The following is a 20,242-nucleotide window of genomic DNA, read 5'->3' as shown; positions in this document are numbered from 1 at the left end:
TCATAGATATGAAAATAGAGGATTTCTATGTCTCAAAATAGTTCATCTTCTAACACATTATCTAGACCGTCCATTTTAAAGATGTTTATGTATTTATAGATTTCTTGATAGTCACCATTTATAAAACTTTAAATTTCATAATTGAAGAAAACAATTGATTTTTATATCATCGTAATGCTTTACGGCACCTAAACTGCATTTTTGGCAGGATTTTAGGTTCACCTTACGTCAATAGAATAAGGTTGATATGCCAAAAAAAAAAAAAAAAAAACGCATTTCCCTTAAAATATAAGGAAAAGGGCAAAAAGAGAAAAGGAGAAAAAAAAGAGCTCAAAAGAGTATTTATTAGTTGTCTTATTATTAGTAGGTTTTATCTTCGACCGTAGTAGACATACTTTCGTTGTATTTTAAAACCCCAACCCGTGCGCTCTCTCTCTCTAATTCTTTATTTCCGAACCCTCTCTTTCTCTCCGGAGCTCAAATTTCTCTCGTCTCTCTTAGCATCATCATATCTCTCTGTCTGTCTGAATTAAACCTAATTTTGCATTTTGTCAGAATACTGCATCATCGTTGTAATTTCTCTCTCTCTCTCTCTCTCTCTCTAAAATTCTTTTGGTGGTTTGCTGAAGAATCGTCGGCAATGGCTGCATCAGAGGAGACGCCTCGAGACCCGGAAGCAATTGTCTACAAGACTAAGCAAATTCATTTTCTAGGGCGATCCATTCCCATTATCCTGCAAAATGACAATGGACCTTGCCCTCTTCTTGCTATCTGTAACTTTATCTTTCTTGTAGCTATCTCCATTTTCTATCTGAATTTATAGGATTTAACTTTTGTGCTTTTTCTTTCTTGGACTTGGAAATATTGGTTATTTTGAGGGAATTGAGGTGAGTTTTCTCTGTTAAAGACCATCCAATTTGGCAGGCTGAAAAGATTTTGCCATTTGTTTTATCATTTCTGTTCATTTTTTGTTTACTGAGTTTTATATTAGTGAATCGTATTGGTGTGCCTTATTTATGTAAAGTGCGAAAGAACAGTTCGTTTTGTGGCTTGTAATGGAAGAAATCGTTTTGATGATATATTCTTTAGTTTGTATCGTGTCTTCTTTTCTTTTTCTTTAATAAATTTGACTAATATGGCGTTCTTTCTTTGTTCTGGTAATTATCACTCCGACTTCCCTTTAATTTGTATTGCTTGCTCCGTGTCTCTCTTCTTTGATTTGTATTGCTTACGGAATGTGGCTTTTAATGTGCCACTTGTTTGTTTTATAGAGAAAATCTTTGTGGGTGTTGCTTTTTCCCCTCTCTCTTTGCACGTGTATCTATGTTGATATGTACATATACTTCATTTTTTATTTGTATTGATTGTGAAATTTAAGAACAATAAGCTGTAGATGAAAAAGTCACTTGTACTTGTTTCTTTTTTGAAGTTTGTGAGCTGAACATGAGTTTTCTCCATTCTTCTTAGGGTAGATTTTTCAACGCTTCATACCTTCCTCATACCTTCCTCGTAATTAATCCATTTGGTTGATTATTTCAATGTCTTTTAGCTTCTGGTTTTCATTTCTTCTTTTCCTTTAAAGAAAATTCCCTGCAACTATGGTTTTCTTAATGAGGCTTACGTTTGTGGGTCCAATTTGTTCTTTGAGTTCTTATGATTGAATTTTTTGGGTAGTTTAAAATACTAAATTGGCTTCCAATTGCCTACCATGTATGAATGCAGTTCCTTTTGAGGTATTGCTTATTGACATATTTACGGCACACCAAGTACTTCATCATTGATTGAGTAACAGGGTCAGGTTTTATAAATAATTGTACTATGTTTAGGAAACTGATTTGGGTTTATAAAAACTGTATTATGTCTTGTGACACACCAAGTATTTCATTGAAGATTGAGGAAACTGATCAAATTTTACAAAGGGCTGTATTATACTTTGTACACACTGATTCATTGTAGAATGAGGAAATTGATACAAAGTTTGTACAGAGCGGTATGACGTAATGACCTAAATTATGTTCATTCAAACATAGGAGCTAGAGTTATCTTTGCATTTGATTGATTCCTGAATGTCTCTTAGTGTAAAATATTGCTTAGTTTCCCTTTTACTGGTAATAGTTTGCTTGTATTCAATCGCTAGCACTTGTACTCAGATCTTATTGGCATGCAATGTGCTTGAATTGATTGGTCAGCATTGTGTTTTTTTAAAGTTCTATTAGTTATTAAGAATATATCACGTGGTGAATCATGTATCCCTTTATTGCATTACACATTATATAACATGTACAAATAAAGTTATTCAGTTATTGTAAACACTAAGCATCCACATATATGCTTAATTTTTCTTGCATGAATGACTACGTATTGGCGTTCTTTATTTCAAAAAGTAGAGCGCTGAGTGTTTTATCATTCTGGATTGTGACTATATGAATGTGATACAGGTAATGTTCTTCTATTGCGAAATAATTTGAACCTAGGTTCAGAGACGTCTGAAGTTTCTTTGCGAACTTTGCTATCCCTTATTGCCGAAAGATTGATTGATTCCAACAGTAACATTGAGGTGATCCTTTTAGTCTTCAATAACTCCCATACTATGGTGCAATTTTTATTTTTGTGAACTCATGGATATTGTATTTGTTGTTTAGACTCTTGACCTTTAGAAATGTGTCTTTGTGCGGTTTATTTGGAGCAGAACAAAGATGATGAATATGTGCATAATCAGCAACAGAATATTTCGGATGCAATGGAAGTGCTATCTCGTCTTTCTACAGGGATAGATGTGAATGTATGCTTTAGAAAGTATGCACATTTCTCTTTAACGAGATATATTCCCTCCCTCAATCGGTCATTAATTTTTCAATTAATTTGACTGTTTATTCTTTGTATTGTTGATCTTTATGTGTAAAATTGACATTGATGGTTTTTGTAAGCTACATATTTGAAGACTTGGAAATGGTTTGACATTTTTTAAATCATATGCAGCATACATGATTTTGAGTTCACACCAGAGTGTGCCATATTTGATCTTTTGGACCTTGGATTAGTGCATGGCTGGATTTGTGATCCTCAGGTATGGGCTGATTAAATAAAACTTATTCGTCTATTCTTTTCCTATAAGTTTGATACGCCTAAAAGCTTCTAGTTGTTTCCAAATCAGAGCTGCTAGTTTCATGCCTGAAGTAACACATTTCTTTACGAGCTATGTTAGCATGAAGCATGTAGAGATGTTGTTCTTCATGTTGAAGTTCATCTTATAGAGATCTTGGAATTGTTGGAACTTAGAAAAGGATGAGTTGAAACACTTTGTGACAAACATGCCTTTTCCTGATAGCAGTTTCGTCCAAGGTTGACTTGATCGTAATATCGAGTGAATTGTGTCAAATGTGCTAGCCAAATTTATGATGTTGATTCATTTGGTATATGCATATGTCGAGGAGGTTTCCTAAGATAGCGTAATACTTGGTTATTAAAATTTAATCTCTGAAATTTATGGCGTGCACCAGGGGCACAAGAACTATAAGTTGGGTGCTAAAGAAATTGCTGGTGGTATTCTATCCAAAAAAGGAAATCTCTCACTGGGGCATTCTCAAAGGTTCCGAGTCTATTATAATCTATTCTCTTATAAGATACCATCACATTATATAAAACTGAATTATCCACTAGGCACAAGTATCTTTAGGAGGCACTGTTAGCCCCATCACTACTTTCTGTACTCATATTATTTTCTTATAGCCGTTGGGAGTCTAGACTTCAGATTGAATCCCTTTATGTACTTCATTTTGAGGGGTTATGAGTCTCTTCTAGCAACGTAATTCAGTTTTTAGGCTAATTTAAATTGGTATTGTTGGATACTGTTTACAAAGCTAGAAACTTGAAATCTACTGATGATGGTGGTTACAACAGAATGTTGTCGTGTAGATTTGTAAACCACAAAAGTAAATTCTTCATAATGAGTTTCATAAAGTTGATGTTGGACCAACACACAGGTATAGGCAAGATTTGTTGGTTAGTAACTAAGTCTTAGGGGTATGGAGTTTAGAGTTCAGACTGACTTTTTGGGGTAAAGTTTGGGCTTTAGGACTTAGATATAGGCTTACGAGAGGTTAAAGTTGAAGGTTGGGTTAGAATAGGTTCAGATTTGTTGAAGAGTTTTTAAGGCTTCTGAGTGATATATAACCGAGTTTCCAAGTTTTTCAGTGCTAATGGGCACCATAATCTAGCTAGTTGTAAGTATTGATAAAATTGGGTTTCCACTGTGTTAATGGAGCACATGCAGTAAAATGCCTTGTCCGATATACTTGTGTTCCTTCTTTCCATATTTTCCTCCCTTTCTTTCAGTTGAACCTAAATTGTTTAACTTGTCACAAGTACCTTTAGGAGGCAGTGCGTGTCTCACTGAGCTATTTATTTTCTTGCATTGTTTTGTCATACCTTTGGTAGTCGAGATATCCGGTGCAAATCAACAACAGAGCAAAAGCTACATGGAAAAAATAGTTAAACAAAGAACTGAGATAAAGCCAAAATCCGAAGGAGATCCTTCAGCAAAATAGAGCAATCAAGAATTAGGAGGGAGCTCAAAAGAAGCTCTACACCTTTTACAATTATGTAATAATCAACTTAAAACTGAAACGTCCTTCCACAAAGCCTCTTGAATAAAACCCTCAAAACTTCCTCTCCAAGCTTTTCTTTTTGCTGAAATAGAAACCCACCTTATTTGTCAACTCATTTTTGGTTTTTACCCTCATGGAAAAAGATCTACCATGCAATCATTCGTGCTCGAAAACCATGCCTGAAAATGAATGATTCCAATGCTTGAAGTCAACTTCCAAAAGCATGTATAACTCACTCAATAAAAATGGATGTACAGTTTCCAATAAAAAAAAGAAGAAGCATGCACCCACATACCAAACTTCCTAGAAATGATCAAGTTTAGGAGCTGTGCATCCACTTCGGATTAAATCCTTTATGTACCCAATTTGGAGGAATTGAACATCTTCAAGTGATGCAATTCAGGTTTTAGGCTGGTTTGAATTGGTGTTATTGGAAGACAAGTTACAAAAGAAGAAACTTGAACAACTTTTGGCTATAATTTATAACAAAGTGGCTCCACTTAGACTTCTGAACCGCTAGTAAATTCCACATAATGAGTGTCATGAAGTTCAAGTTATAGTCCAAAAACTAAGGACTTTTCAAGCACTTGTTTTCTTTATTATACTCGTTCCTTCCTTGTCCATGTTTCTTATATGTGTTCTTGTTAACTGCATAAGTATCATACATGTATCTGTAGTTGTTTGTTGGCTTTTTTTTTTCTTTTTTCTTTTTCTTTTTTTCCTTTTTACCAATTATATGGGTCCTCTGCTTTGATTTCTTACATTTTCCTGAAGCTAGATCTAATTTGATATCTTTTGGTTTTTTGCTAGGTTAGTTGTGGTATTATATTTGTTTTCAGTTTCTCTTCCTTGCTAAATGACCCTTTGTTGACTTGATCAAATTTCTCACTGTCCTGTTAAACACCATTCATATTGAGCTCTGAACATTCAATCTACTAGATTTATGTGATGAGAATGGCCCATCTTTGTTTACAGTTACATGTTAGTATATGATTTCTACCAATGATTTTCTAATTTGGGGCACTGTAGTCTTGTTCGCTCAATTTTATAGGCAGTTGTATTGCTGCAATTAGATTTCAGAATCTGGTTTATTCAACATTTATTGTGGCGAGATTGTTTCAATTGGCTTCTTATTGCAATTCAATCGATATATTGTCATGTCACTCCAAGTGTATTAAACTTTGACATCCAGTGCGATATATTTGAGTAGGACTCAGAAACTGCAGCTGCAATTGGTTCCAACTCTTATAATACCCTTATGGAGAAGCTTGTTTCCCTTGAAACACGAAATGCTGTGGAGGAGTCTAAGGGGATCCTTCTAGAAGATTCAATTGATTTTGCTGCTGCTACGACTGCTACTTTAGGAGTTCCTTCCCCATGCCTGTCGAGAGCCAAATCTTTTGAGGACTCTCCTCTTCCAGACAGTATTGAACAAGGAGGACGGAAGGGAGACAGAGAGGAAGTGGAAGAACTGATGAAAGTACTAAATATATCAAGAACTGAAGTGGTAGCAACTGTTCCTAATCCGGTGTCCCCTGGAGCACACTTTTGGAACTTTGCTGGTAGTTCAGATGACAACATTAATAAGAGCAGCAGTTCTGACAATAAGTGCAGCAGATCTGAAGGGCCGCTTGATTCCATTGAGGGGAAACATAATGATGATGTATTCCAAGAATCATGTCTTTTGGATTCTCTCGATCAAGTTAGTTGCAGTTCATCCACTGTTTGTTATATTGATGGGTTACCCTCAAATATTATTAGTCCAATGGAATCTGATATCATTCATACTAAGTGTTCACTACAAACCAGTTCTGTTGAATCGGTTACTGAAAAATTTGGCGGAAATAATGTCACTAGTGGAAGCTTGATTGAGGAACGAGAAAATGATAATGTGGTTCTAGACCAAAATATATCCTTACTTCCTAGCAAATTGGACAGCCATATTACTGAATACAATCACGAAAATCATGAGAACGGGCAAAAAATTGACCAAGTGGTTTTGCCAACATTCCATGGAGATACTTCTAAGGTTCCAATTAGCCACATGCCGTATGATAATTATTCTGAAGATTACAACACAATAGTACATTCCCCAGTTGTTGCAAATTCTGATATCTCTCCTGGTGACAGTCAGAGTAAAAGGGAGCTCATAGATGTCCCTGAGGATGTAAGCTCAAGCATGAGTGAGCCCATATATGAAGGAGAAGATTGCATACAGGATGCAGGGAATGATACTTATGAAAATCGAGAGCCTATGTATGAAGGTGAGATGGCCCTTGCCAACCAAGCTAATGATGGGAAAAATGGGGATGCATGTGGTATTGAGCAACCATGTGAAGGGCCTTACAATCTTACGGCAAGGGAAGGTATACTTGCTAATGATTGCATTTGATTTTTATAGTCTAAATTGAAGTTTTCTGTTATCCTATTCGAAAGCAGATTTTTTCATGTTTCTTTGTTATTCAATTTCATATTTATTTATCAGTAGTCTTTCGTGCATTTGATTGCGTTTTAGGAGAACTGATACGGAATTTCTTGAAGAATAATGCGAGCCAGCTGACAATATATGGGTATATGAATTTGCATTTTTCTGTAATGGAATTTGTTTATGGGTTGCATCCTGGGTTTTTGGTTGTCTTTGACATCCTCTTTATCCGAACTGCCTAAATTTTCCAGCCTATTTTGCCTACAAGAAGGACTGAAAGAGCGTGAACTTTGTGTTTTTTTCCGTAATAATCATTTCAGTACTATGTTCAAGGTAATGAGGCTTCACTTTGACCACTTTTACCTTCTTTTTGTTTTCCTTAATGCAGTCATTATTATAAATGTTTATATGATTAGTTTGAAGGATATTTACAAACTATTTTGTTATTTGTGATGCAGTTCAAGGGCGAGCTGTATCTTTTAGCAACTGACCAGGGCTATATAAATCAACCAGATTTAGTGTGGGAGAAGTTAAATGAGGTATTGTCATTTGCCTCAATATTTTAAATGATCTCTGAGTTAGTTGCATAATCTATCTCATTTCTTTTGCATTCCTATACATAATAATCTGGTTATTACATCTTGATCTGAAAATGACAGGGAATCTCATTTTTATGAATAGTAACCTCATCATTTGGACAATTGGAGTACAACCTTTATAAATCTGTGTAGTTTAGGGGTCGAATAGCTAGAATTTGTGTAGTTTTTCTTGCCTTCATTTTCACTGAACATTCTAGTTAACAAGTTTTCGTATTCAGGTGAATGGAGATACCGTGTTTATGACGGGTGCCTTCACAGAATTTAAGGCAGAAAATGAAGTTGGCGCCCGATGGGATGAGGAAACTGCCATGACTAGTACTGCTGTATGTTATGCTCATCTTACTGAAGCACCATAATCAAATTTTATTTGTGGATAGTATCATAAATAATTTAACTGGGGTTGCAACTGTTTTAATGTTTCAGGATTACCGATCCAACATTGAAAAAGCAGAACCAAGTTCAACTCTAAAGTATGCTATCTAGCTGTTCTGCCTTCAGTTGTTCACACGCATATTTTATATAGAAATCTGTAGTAAAAATGACCTGCAGGAGCAGAAGCAACTAATTATTTTGCTTGATTTATCCAAGGAAGATGATTCATTTGTTTCAGTTATTAGCTATTTCTTTACTAATTATTCCTTGCTGGTGATAATTTTTGACAGTTCTGATCGACAACTGGCAATAGCCCTTCAACAACAGGAGTATGAGCATCAGAATCAGCATAAGCATCCGCAGAATACAAAACCATCATCTTCAATTGGCAGCTCCAGGCTTGTCACAGGTCCAGAGGTAGTAAAAACTGGCTACTTTTATACTTACAGGTCCCATATTAAGTATCATGAAAATGCTGTTTACTTGCTTTGCATTTAAGAGTTCTACCATGTGCTAGTAATTGTTATTATTACTATTCTAATTATTATTATTATTTTTGTATTGAATTCGTAACCAGTGTGAAGTGTAAACTCATTGCATTATATGAAATTAAAAATAAGAAATATTGTAAAACAATACAATGACAACAAATTCTGGATAGATATCTGGATGATAATGATCTGAGGAAGATCCTTGCACATTATTGATTGATGATAAAAGAGACATTTCCTTGATTTTGCAGTAGGGTAAAAACCTGAGACAGACTCATGAAGGTTATTTATAGCTTATTAACCGTTTATGAGCGGAATCTATTGGACACTTGAGTAACTCAAATGCTCTATTATTCTTTTGATGGACAACAGCAACATATAGTACTCGAGCGCTCTTCTTTCCTTTTGATAACTACATGATGTCTAGACTCTATAACTATTTCCCTTTTGATGGTTGCCATTTGAGAATTGTGCATTCCTTTCTAGGAGGGCTAGACCTGTTCTCAACTGGCTACATGGCTGGTCACCATAAGTGGTGGTGCAAAGGATTGTTTCCAGCCACTCTAGTGGTACACCTTGGTCATCCTGGCAGAAGAGAAGCTGATGGATCTTAGAATTGTGTTACTAAAAGTTTCCTATCCTTGCTTTTCATGTGCTAAGCCACAGATTATATTGTGACATTAGCACAATCTTATATTACGACCATTGGCAATTCTGAAAAAGGATTGTATACGCAACATGCAGTATACAAATAGTACACTGCATGTAATCTCAACCATCTGCTCTCAACAAAAGGACAGTTTGAGATAAACCATTCCTTGATCAGGTTCGTCATGTTCTGATCCAACAGAGGAGCAGTTCATCCCAACTGTCCCTTGTTAGGAATGTACAGTTGTATGCAGTATGCCATGCTTTCCCATACAAAACATTGGCTGCACATACATTTGAATAGCACATATAGTGAACTTTCCCATACAAAAATATGGGCTACACATATAATATTTCTCTAGATTTGTGCATTCTTTCCGTCAGGCTATCACGGGAGATTTTTGCTGATAATTACTGAAAATAAGTGCTACTTAGTTAACCTCACATTCAATATGCATTTGGGTCCATTTGTGTAGATTGCGCTGTTTTAACTTCATTAATAATGCCACGTGAGCCACGGCTATGTGATGCCATTTACCTTAGGAACATTGTTACCGAGCTATTATTGACTATGGGTTTGACAGTACTAGGTCTAACGTCACTTGATCAGAGTTCCTTCATATATTGTGGTTTCTTCATAAGTTTCTATTGACATAAGAGATATGATGGCGGTTTCTCTTTGATTTGGTATTTTTGTAGGAAGATAGTAAACAGTGGGATAATGTATGGTGGGAGTCTATGGCTGTTGATTCGTCTTATGAACCCTGGGATTCTGTGGGTGTTGGTTCGTCCATTGAACCCTGCGATTCTGTGGGTGTTGATTCGTCCAATGAACCCTGTCATTCTGGGGGTGTTGATTCGTCCAAACCCTGCGATTCTGGGGGTGTTGATTCGTCCAATGAACCCTGCGATTCTGTGGGTGTTGATTCGTCCAATGAACCCTGCGATTCTGCAGGTGTTGATTCGTCCTAAGATCCCTGCTGGTACTGGCCTTAGGAACCACAGAGTTAGGATTGGATGTTTGTTCTAGTTCTTGGAATAATGCATTTAAGAAAAATACTATCAAAAGAAACTAACAGTCGAAAACAAACAGGGAGTGGGAGCAGTTGGAAATGTGAGTCCAGGTTCTAGCCAGCATTCTTGTGCTTGATTGAAAATTTTCATTAGCAAGGCTGAGATGACAGATTCTCTCTTGAAAAAAGTCCTTGTGCATCGTGGTCGGTTACGATTAGTTGGATTTTTTTCCCAATGGCAGAGGTTCTCATGTAAAAAGGTTTTTGCGAACATTGTTCATTATGCTTAATCGAACTCTTTTTCCATTGTGAGGCTGTGATTATTGTCCTTTATAAAAAGGTTCTTGTTTACATGGATGGGATTAGCTTTTGGCTGCCATTTTGTATTTTTGATAATACCAGAATATCAGAGATACTTTAGTCTTGTATGGTTACATGTTGGGGCATCTCTCTCTCTCTCTCTCCTCTCTCTCTCTCTCCCCCCTCTCACGTGTGTATATGTTTCTCTGTATGTATGTTTGTATGTATATATGTTCCTAATTATGTATATGTGTGTATTTATTTATGTATATGTGTGTTTGTGTGTGCACACTTGCATGTATGTATAGTCCTGTAAAATTTTCCTCAGCCCCTTTTTTTTTTTTTGAGCTATCTTTTGTTGCTGAAGAGAGAAAAAAATGGGCATTACAATGGGTTTTATATCATTGACCAATGTCCCTCACAGAATAACAGCCCCGTCTTACATCATTATCTAACACGTCTGGACTCCTAACAGCTACCATCTCTTTCAATTACTGACCCCTACTACACTGCACTAACTCGCTTTACTTACCCATCCTGTCATTAAATCAGTTCCGAGCCCCTCAGGTTCCTGCCCAAAATACCCTGACTAAGCAGAATGTTGTTTTCTTCTAAATTTTTCAACACCTGACATTCTTTGCCCTTTGTTGTTTATTTATCTTAATGCAAAAGATATGGGAAACTTCTGATTATGTATGGCTCGGCATCTTGTGCTCAGATGGGTTACTCCTCAGAGAATAATGGGAAAAAAGAAAATGAGGAATATTATGGGAAAGTATACCATATACGTTCCTTATGTGATACACAGTGAACCACATGAGCATCCATTGCCCTTGTTTGAATAAGGATGTTGCAGATTAACTGTTCCCATTTGAATGTCCATTACTGTGTGTTACAGTTAATCTCCAAGATGTGAATTGGTGGGTTAGGTTAAGAAGAGCACTATGATCGGTGTTATCATAGTAACAGGCATTCATCATTTTATTGAAGTAAAGGGAATTAATCTGAAGCTATGTGTTTAAAAACAACAGGTGCTACAAACATTACAATGGTGTTTACCAAAGGCTGCTAAAGTTAAAATTTCGCTTTCTAACGTTGTCTGATTGATTTTGGAATAACGGGTATCATTATTGGCAACCAGCAAAGTCTGATATGACGTTACAATGCCACTTTTAGTGCTTAAGATGGTGAATTTTGTTGTGATGCAACTGGCATCATACTTGTAATTGATAGTGTTCAACATCTCCCAAGAAATGGCCATTATATGGGCACTAAAGCATTGACCCCTTCACCCTCCATCTGCAGCACACTGTAGCAATCCCTTCTCTACCGTTTGCGATTCTGGTTACCCCCATCTGTATCTTGAACAACTACCATTCCTTACCACCCCTCACTGCACTGCACTGCACTGTGCTAATGCTTAATACTAGCAACTCCTGTCCTAAGATTTATTGCATCCTAATCTAAAGCACTCTTGAATCCCTACCCCCAAAATACACATACTGCGCAGAGTATATTTTTTATCCTAAATTGTTTTCACCTCCTGTGGGATTCCATACCATTATTGTTTATTTATCTTCTTGACTTCATGCAAGGTGCAACAGAAATGGTTAGTCATATAATGATCACTCAGGGAGGGGGCTCTCTAGAGCAGCATAAAAGATAACGAATTTGAGAGATATTATGGGATAGCATATCACTTAGCATCCGTGTATTCGATATGGGACACCACCAGGGCAGTCTTGATTAGGATAGTGGAGACTAACTGTAACCAGGTAAGTGTCTACCTTTAGGTAGTATGATTAATATCAATAGTAAATGGGTCATGTGCTTTAAAGAAAATGCCATGATAACTGTTTTATTTATCATGATGCAATGACTTTGAAATCTTTTGATAATTTGTGGTTAGGCATATTTTAACACCAAGGTGGGTGGCTCCTGGAGCATCATGGAAGTCATGAAAATTTGAAGGATATTAAGGGATGTTATACAATAGACCATCCATGTTTTTTTAGTATATATACCGCTAGGCATTCATAGTCTTGATTACGGATGTTGGAGATTAATTGTACTAGTTGAATGCCTGTCATTGGGTGTTAGAGTTAATCTCCATGATAAATATGGATGGTAAGATTCATAAAAAGCACTAAGACCATTATAATGTTAAAAAGCCTTCAAATCTGCTTGAAATGACGCGTTTCTCCAGTCAGCTGGATACTCACAAACTTAAGTAGAGGTGCAGTTCAATGAATATTTGAAGTGACTTATAGCATATTGTTTGTATGGTATATGTATGTTGGCATTTTTTCTTGACTAGCAAAAGGCACATGCTCAAGATAGTGAAAACTACAAAAACATTTCCCCAAAAAGCAATCTCTGTATTTGGAGATCAGGAAATCACGTTTCTGATTAAGTTAATAATTCTCGAAAAAGGATAGGATCTCTCTATTGGTGTATTCACATCCAAAATATTTACTTGAAAGTTTGGGTAAAGATGAAGCATTTATTAAGGTAGAGTTTCCTTTCCTACTTAAATTTCCTATAATATATTTATATTTGAAGTGCCGATATTTCTATTTATTTATTATAGGAAGAGATGCATATTGAAATGGATGACAATGTAGGTTACTTTAAACTCAGAATTCATGCCCCCCCAACCCCCTCCCCTTCAAGTAGGGAGAATTTGAGGGAGCAGTAAAACCAACAAGGAAGAAAGTCAAACACAAGCATAATTCAAAGAAACCTGGTGTATCTTCTCCATATCCCGAGCTAGAGTTCCAAAAGCATAAACTTTTTTCTTTTTCAATTTCTAAAAATATGTGGAATTTGATCTTCTCAAGGCCCCACACACCTTTTATATATTATAATTCAATGTTCAAAGACATTACATGTCCATACAATGATAAAAATGGTTTATATATCCTATCGTAAACTTAAATTTTGTTACGATAGTGACTAGTGAATAGTACTTAACGAAAAAAAAAAAAAAAGGGGGTAAGTCAATGAGGATTTGGGCCTCTACCCTTTGGTGAGAATGGACTTATGAAGTAAATAAAAAAAATAGAAACCTTAAAGTCCCTAAAAACTAAAAAATGCTAGAAATAAACCCTAAGACTAAAACTATAATATACATCTTTTAAAATTGAATAAAAATGAAACATAAGAATAATTTGGCCCTCCATCATTTTCCCATGGTTGGATAAAACTTGTCCTCGAGTTTTAAAGTGTGTTAAAATGAAATTAGTGCTAGTCCATCAACATTCTTCAACTCGAATATGGTAAACATGATCTTAGAACTTGTGGGTTACTGCTCTAATCAAAATACAATGATTGTGCATTAGAATTGAGAAACCCTTGAGGAAAGGGTTATTGCATGTCGATAGAATATTTTTAATCATATAAATTTGTTGAAATTGCATTACTTCGGCCATGTAACCCTGTTGAATTTGCCCAGACTCAAACTCTAGAACATACCACGAGTGCATCTTTGAGATCAACGACTAAACCAACACCTTCAACTATCAATTCTCCTTTAAGTCCATCTTTTTCATCATCAAATACCAATTCTACCACAAAATCTTGATCATCATCATAGATTGGATCTTCTAAAAGATTTGGTTCTTCATCTAAGTATGCATCGAAGATTGGTGGCAGATCCCAATCTACATCTTGCTGATTTTTGATACGATGTGTCAAAATGAAGAATCTCATCCTCCAAATCGAGAACCCTAGAGTGATGGTCCCCACATCTAGGTCTTCTGTCACTATTCTCATCACTCAACTCCCCACGTGGAGCATAAAAGTAAAAAAGATTGTACTCGAGATCCTCTTGGGCCAAAAGATCACTGTCTTGCCCATTATGGAGGCTCGCGAATTGCTGCACCAGCTGCTGTACTTGCCTTTCAAGTTCTTCAATTATGTCATCTGATAGGATCACAGAGTGGACCTACGAAAATCCCCCTTCTACGGGCCTCTCGCTACCGTGGGTTCGCCGAAATCACAAATCCAAGCCAAATAATCATAAAAAAACTGTTAAATCAGCAAGATCTAGGTTGTTTTGATAAAATCCTAGCAAAAATCATCAAACCATAGACCCCCCACTATAACTTCCCTACTTTGTTGTTGATTTAGGGAAACAAAAAATCAGTTCTACAATAACTCCGTACAGTATTACAGTAACTCTGTACAATGCTACAATATTTTCCTTGTAGATTGCGGGCTCTAATGCCATTTTTTTTTGAGTAAAGTTAACTTTGGGCTTTGATACCAATTTGATGCAAGGAAAATTTGAGGGAACAATAAAACCAACAAGGAAGAAAGCCAAACACAAGCACAATTCAAAGAAACTTAGGGTTTCTTTTGCATATCACTAGCGAGGGTTCTAAACGCATAAACTTCTCTTTTTAAAAATATGTGCCTCTCAAGTCTCCACACACCTTTTATATATTATAATTTAATGTTTAAGGATATTACATATCCATACAATGATTAGAATGACCTATATATCCTAACTTAAACTGAAATTTCGTAATGATAGTTTTTCCCCGGTGAACAGTGCTTGTGAATGCTTAATAGTACTTATTAAGTAAATAAAAGCAATAAAAACTTTAGAATCCCTAAAAACTAAAAGCCCTAGAAGTAAACTCTAAATCTAAAACTATAATATGCTTCCTTTAAAATTGAATAAAAATAAAACATAAGAATACTTTTTGCCCTCCATCACCTATCCTAAATTCTATCTCGATAGGGCTGTACTTTAGTTGAATGTCATGTGTCCCTCCCCTTAAATATAACTTAATAATATGTAGAATGCGTAAATTTTCTAATGGGGAATGTCATGCTATCACGTAAATGATAGGCCATGGACTTGGATCTACCAAAGGATAATAATGCCTTTGAGATCCAATCATCAACCTCTTTGCCGGTTGTATGTAACACCCCCCCCCCCCCCCCCCCCATCCACCCTAAAGTTGTAAAGAAAGGCTCTTTGGGGCCTAGTTATCTTTCTGGTCCATATGGAGAAGAGCCTGCTTGTACACGAGCAGGAGCTGGTATACTTTTGGCACATCATCTGCTCAAGAGGAGTCAAGACCCCTGAGGAGACGAAGTTTGTCCGGAAATGGCGAACCCCCAGGTCGCTGACAGAGGTAAAGAGTTTCCTTGGCATGACCAACTCAAAGTACCTCCGCACTAAAGATTCATAAAGAACTACTCCCAAACTTGCGTATCCTGTGGTTGTTATGAAGCATTATCTTAAAACCTGATATGCTCACAAGATCCATCAGTAACAAATTATTTTAGAACTCTTACTTGCTTGGTTTTAAGTACCGGGTGCCATGACAATATACTAGTGACTACCGAGGCTATTATATCTTTGGGTGCGGTTTAGAGCCGACGCTCTAGACAATCAAAATAAAGCGTACCTTCAAATAATGTCAAGAAATGTGGTTTCAATACTAGAAATCTTTGTGATAGCTTTAAAATATATTTTCATCTTTAATTATAGCTTTAAAGATAATGTAAATTGAGCAGATCTATGAAAATCTTGAAAATTGATGGTCCAAAAATGCGTTACAAGACGCACTATTTTCAAAACTTGAAATCCAATTTTCTCATTTCCATGCATCTTAATATCGAGATGAATATTTGGGCCTCAAAACAACCTCTTCTAGGGAAATTTTTGTGGTGGGCTCTAATTTGATTGTTTAGGGCCTCGGCTCTTTATAAACTTTTTCCTTATTTAAATCAGTATGTATAAGTCTTGACATATCACTATTTCTTTCTATTGAAAGAAATGGTTTTCTAGTTATTTTAGCTTGTGCACATACTTCACAATTTTCTTTAGATAAATCATCACAATTATATATCAATCCTAACTTTGCCAAAGATTTAATAAAAGTATAATTAACATGTCCTGCTCTACCATGCCGCACATTACGAGAAGCCACAATATAAACAAAAGGCTTATTTTATTAACTAAATTAAACTTCAACATCCCATCACAACAGTAACCCTTGCCAACAAATACACCATTTTTGGTCAAAATGAGTTTGACCATTTTAAAGCCATTCTAGTTCAAGATACATCTCAACATAGGTTTCTTCTCATATCTATTATGAAATACACATTTTCCAAGGTAAGAACCTTACCCAAACTAAATTTTAATTCCACTGTACCCTTTTCATGCATTTTAGTCATAACTTGGGTTCCAAGTTAAACCGAATTTTCATCACCTCCTGGTTCAAAGGTCTTAAATATGTCTCTATTGTTAGATACATGAATGGTAGCGGCGGTATGATCTACCATGCAATATCTTTATCGATCATGTTTACTTATGTGACCATTGCTACAAAATATTCGTTAGTGATCATGTTCACTTGGTTTTTCGGCCTTTGGAGCCGTTTTTGGTGTTGGCATTCTTTTGAATAGTGTCCCAATTTTTCACATAAATAACTAGAGGCTTTTCTTTTATTTTTGTTAGCATTAGACTTTTGGTCCTTAAAATAATCATTATGGACATTAGAAAGGAAAAGCTTCTTGTTATATGGAGCACTTGATTATTTTTTTTTTGATGCTGTATGGAACACTTGATTTTTTTTTTTTTGAATGCTGTATGGAGCATTTGACTTTAGGTTTACCTTAGTGTGAAAATTCATAGTTTTATCTTTCTTTTCCCAAAGTCTATTTATCTTCTTCAATTCAAATTAGATCTCTGAAGTTGAACCAAATCAAGGTCTATTTTCTTATGTTTCATTTTCTTTTGATACTCTTTCCAAGATAGTGGTAGCTTGTGAATTATAGTGGCTACTAGCAAAAGTTCATCTAATTGAATTCCACAATCTTTAAGTTAATTGACACAATCTTTAAGTTAATTGACTACAAGCAGCAACTCATATACTTAATAAAGAAATTTTTTTTTCCAATGAATTTAAAGTCCAGAAAATTAGAAATAAGAAACATTTTGTTATTAGAATCTTCAGTGGGGTTTTCAGTTTCAAGAAGCTTCCATAGGTCTCTCGCCATGGCAATGGATGCATACATATCGTATATGGGACCTGGCAAAGCATTGGGGCAAATGTAGTCATCTTCCATCTTTTTATAGGCTTGAGTTTGCTCCTCAGTGGAATCATTAGATGGAGGTGGTGGTGTAGGCATAGATTCAGTGACACTATGTAAGCCACTTTGAGAGTAGTAAGCAAGAAAATGATGCCATATTTTGAAATTTAATCCTCTGAAGCGTTCAAGTCTTGTAAAATCGTGGTCATGACTTTCAAGGATGTCATGATAGTCTCCTTGATTTCACCCATAAAAATATCGTTTTGAATTGTTGGAAATCAATTGGGTGAAATAGGGGCAAAAAGGTAGTACAGATTCAAAAAAATATGGTTTGATTCTTTTTAGTTTTCGGGTATGCAGGAGCGTTATCTCAAGACGATATTTGCCTTCCTTCGATATTGTAATTGATGTGCATCAGAAAGGCAACTTGTCCTTGGGATACAGGAAAACATAGGTGTCTCTTTTGATGTTTCAAAGCTCTATGCACCTAAGCTTGGAAACCTACAGTAGATACCAGAGTGTAGTGTTGTTTAGAGAGAGAAAGAGAGAAGAATGAGTAGAGAGAGAGAGGAGATAGTTTATTATTATGCTCTTTGGAATTTCACAGAGAAAGATGTGTTGAGAGAGTTGTGAAAGCTTGTAAAAGACTCTTATTTTGTATGGGAAAAAGACCCTTCTTATAGTGCTATAAGGAGGCTGAACATTTACTGTAGTGGTGGTTACATGTATCGCCAACAGTCACCAGTTACATGCACACCCTTTAATCTCAATAGTTGTTATAAGCCTCCTTTTCATTAAGATTCGAGCTTGCGAAGTGCAAAGTGCTCTATCAAGCTCCCCCTTGTGCCCATGCTTTCGCGCACACACGTGCGCATGCACGTCGCATACTTCGCGTGCTCCATACATGCACTATTATTCTCTCATTTGTAAGGCATGAGAATACCTACACTTGAATACTTCACAATTTACTCTCTCCTCTTCGGTGTGGGATAAAAAACCCCAAACTTTCTCTGTACAAAATACAGCTTATGACAAACCACAAAAACCTATAATGTTATTTTGAAATACACAAGCGTTTCTCAAAACCAAAAATACTAACAATGTGATGTCATGCTATCATGTGTATGCTATGTATGTATTTTCACAATAGCAAAGCATTATTTTAAAAACTGATCTGCTCACATGATCCATCAGTATACAAATTATTTTAGAACTCTTACCAGCTTGGTTTTAAGTACCGGGTGCCATGACAATACTACCGAGGCTATTATATCATTATAATAACGTTTTCTGAACATTTGATGGTGGATATTCATGCCATACACTGGGCATCTACGTAAGTACCTTTTCTTATATTTGTTATGGTTGTAACCTATTACAACTTTTTACCTGTTGTTATTGTATCATATGGCACCAGACAATTACTTTCGCAGAAGAAATGACCTGTTCCTCACCTGTAGACACCAATCAATTTCATTAGAGGAATAAATGTTTCACATCGACTGGCCATTGACAACAAATGCTTTTTGTTATTTATATTCACAAGAAACACTTTCTATGGTACATGTATCATGAAATCATACTTTCTGCCTGTTAACAGTAGCATATGACACGGTTAAAATGACCTGTTCCTCCACCTAAGCAGAAACTAATATACTTCCTCAGAGGAACAAGCCAACCCAACTGTCCATTGATGATAAATTGCTGTTCTTAATTGTATTATACTTTTTAAATGGTACATGTATCATGGCATCCATTCCATACCCCTGCTAGCAGCAATTAGAGACATAAAGCTACAACCTGTTTCATGTTGATCAATGTCAAGCTATTCGTGCTTCTATCACTCTGCAATTCCTAGGGCTTTTTACATTAATTTTTTCTATAATTGGTTCTTGATGGGTCTTTATATGAGACCATCATTTATGATGAATGATGAAAGTTTCGTATGAAATTGTCTTTGCTCCTATGAGTTTTGCACAAGTACGAAACAAGTGGTTGCGCTGGTATCGGGTTCCGAACCACTGGGTTGCACAGGTCATGTTTTTGGGACTCCCGGAATTCATGGTGGCAAAGACAAATTATGATCTTCGAAATTCTTTTTTATTGCAATGGTGTGTTGAAGAATATGTCTGTACATTTATGATTTAAAGGTATCTTACAAACTGAACATGGTTTTATTTCCTATGCAGATGCCAAAGAGCAGTTCCAGTTCTACTCACAAGCATGATGCAAAAAACAAAGACAAGTGTGCGATTATGTAATTGCAATACGCACAAGCCAGTTAATGTAATTATACACTCAATACTGTAATTGATTGTCCCATTGTATCCAAAAAATAAGCTGCATTGCTGTCTCCCGAAGCTTTTTTTTTTTTGGGCTTAAACAAAAAGAATGGTCAGTTCTCTTAGAGCACTTAAAACAACGCTCTGGATGTGAGTTTCATAAAACACCACTTAATAAATAACAATACAAGCCAATCATGGTCGCATAATCTCTGCTTGCCGACCATCTTGGGCTTCAATTGTTCTGCAGATTGAGATTTGGGAAGCAAAGAGTGCAATGATTAGTGGATTCTTTCTCAGGCAGGTCAAGAAATCCCCATGACTGATTTTGTCGTTGTTATGACTATCAAACAACTCGAATAGATTACCATACTGCAGTGAAAATTGCCGAGTCAGTCATCAACTCTGTCAATTGTAATAAAATTCATACAACATATTTTGAGACACAT

General features: G+C 36.0%; 2 protein-coding genes and 1 long non-coding RNA gene across 9 annotated transcripts in view; 1 reads left to right on the top strand and 2 right to left on the bottom strand.

Moving 5' to 3' along the window:
• Positions 1-370: 370 nt before the first annotated feature.
• LOC18424252 (FAM63A-like protein (DUF544)) lies at positions 371-19,864 on the top strand. Of its 3 annotated transcripts, XM_088846581.1 has the most exons (13): positions 372-773; positions 2,439-2,557; positions 2,690-2,796; positions 2,980-3,067; positions 5,818-6,973; positions 7,123-7,177; positions 7,284-7,365; positions 7,491-7,571; positions 7,850-7,954; positions 8,055-8,101; positions 8,294-8,420; positions 9,842-10,125; positions 10,236-10,589. In XM_088846581.1, exons 1-12 carry the CDS (start codon positions 641-643, stop codon positions 10,112-10,114), a joined length of 2,373 nt encoding a protein of 790 aa, XP_088702707.1. In that variant the 5' UTR covers positions 372-640; the 3' UTR covers positions 10,115-10,125; positions 10,236-10,589. The 3 variants fall into 3 exon arrangements, with proteins under 3 accessions (XP_011628942.1, XP_088702707.1, XP_020532301.1); XM_011630640.3 differs by lacking the exons at positions 9,842-10,125; positions 10,236-10,589 and adding an exon at positions 19,701-19,864 and having other exon boundaries at positions 371-773; XM_020676642.2 differs by having other exon boundaries at positions 9,842-10,589.
• On the bottom strand, positions 18,162-19,386 carry LOC148780364 (uncharacterized). Its single transcript, XR_016040608.1, has 3 exons — positions 19,312-19,386; positions 18,901-18,965; positions 18,162-18,521 (listed from the first exon to the last, which is right to left on the bottom strand). It is a non-coding gene; the product is annotated as an uncharacterized LOC148780364 (long non-coding RNA).
• Positions 19,765-20,242, bottom strand: part of LOC18424251 (calcineurin B subunit-like protein) — a 37,631-nt gene continuing 37,153 nt past the window's right edge. For all 5 annotated transcript variants that reach the window (XR_016040606.1, XR_016040607.1, XM_006828841.4 and 2 more), the window contains one exon: positions 19,765-20,165. Coding sequence is in view for 3 of the 5 variants with exons in the window: in XM_006828841.4 (XP_006828904.2) it covers positions 19,989-20,165 (177 nt within the window). In the remaining 2 variants the exon portion in view is untranslated. The remainder of the gene's footprint in view (positions 20,166-20,242) is intronic.

This window comes from Amborella trichopoda, chromosome 9, assembly GCF_054954075.1.
Source record: "Amborella trichopoda isolate Santa Cruz 75 chromosome 9, AtrichopodaSantaCruz75HAP2 v2.0, whole genome shotgun sequence".
Lineage (NCBI taxonomy): Eukaryota > Viridiplantae > Streptophyta > Magnoliopsida > Amborellales > Amborellaceae > Amborella > Amborella trichopoda.
Note: the sequence above shows the minus strand (reverse complement) of the source record. Positions and strands in the feature narration are given on the sequence as shown.

Coding starts and splice junctions, on each gene's coding strand:
- LOC18424252 (XM_088846581.1), top strand. CDS start 641: ATGGCTGCATCAGAGGAGACGCCTCGAGACCCGGAAGCAATTGTCTAC. Junction 3,068..5,817: donor GCTGGATTTGTGATCCTCAG/GTATGGGCTGAT, acceptor ATATTTGAGTAG/GACTCAGAAACTGCAGCTGC. Junction 7,178..7,283: donor AGCCAGCTGACAATATATGG/GTATATGAATTT, acceptor TAAATTTTCCAG/CCTATTTTGCCTACAAGAAG.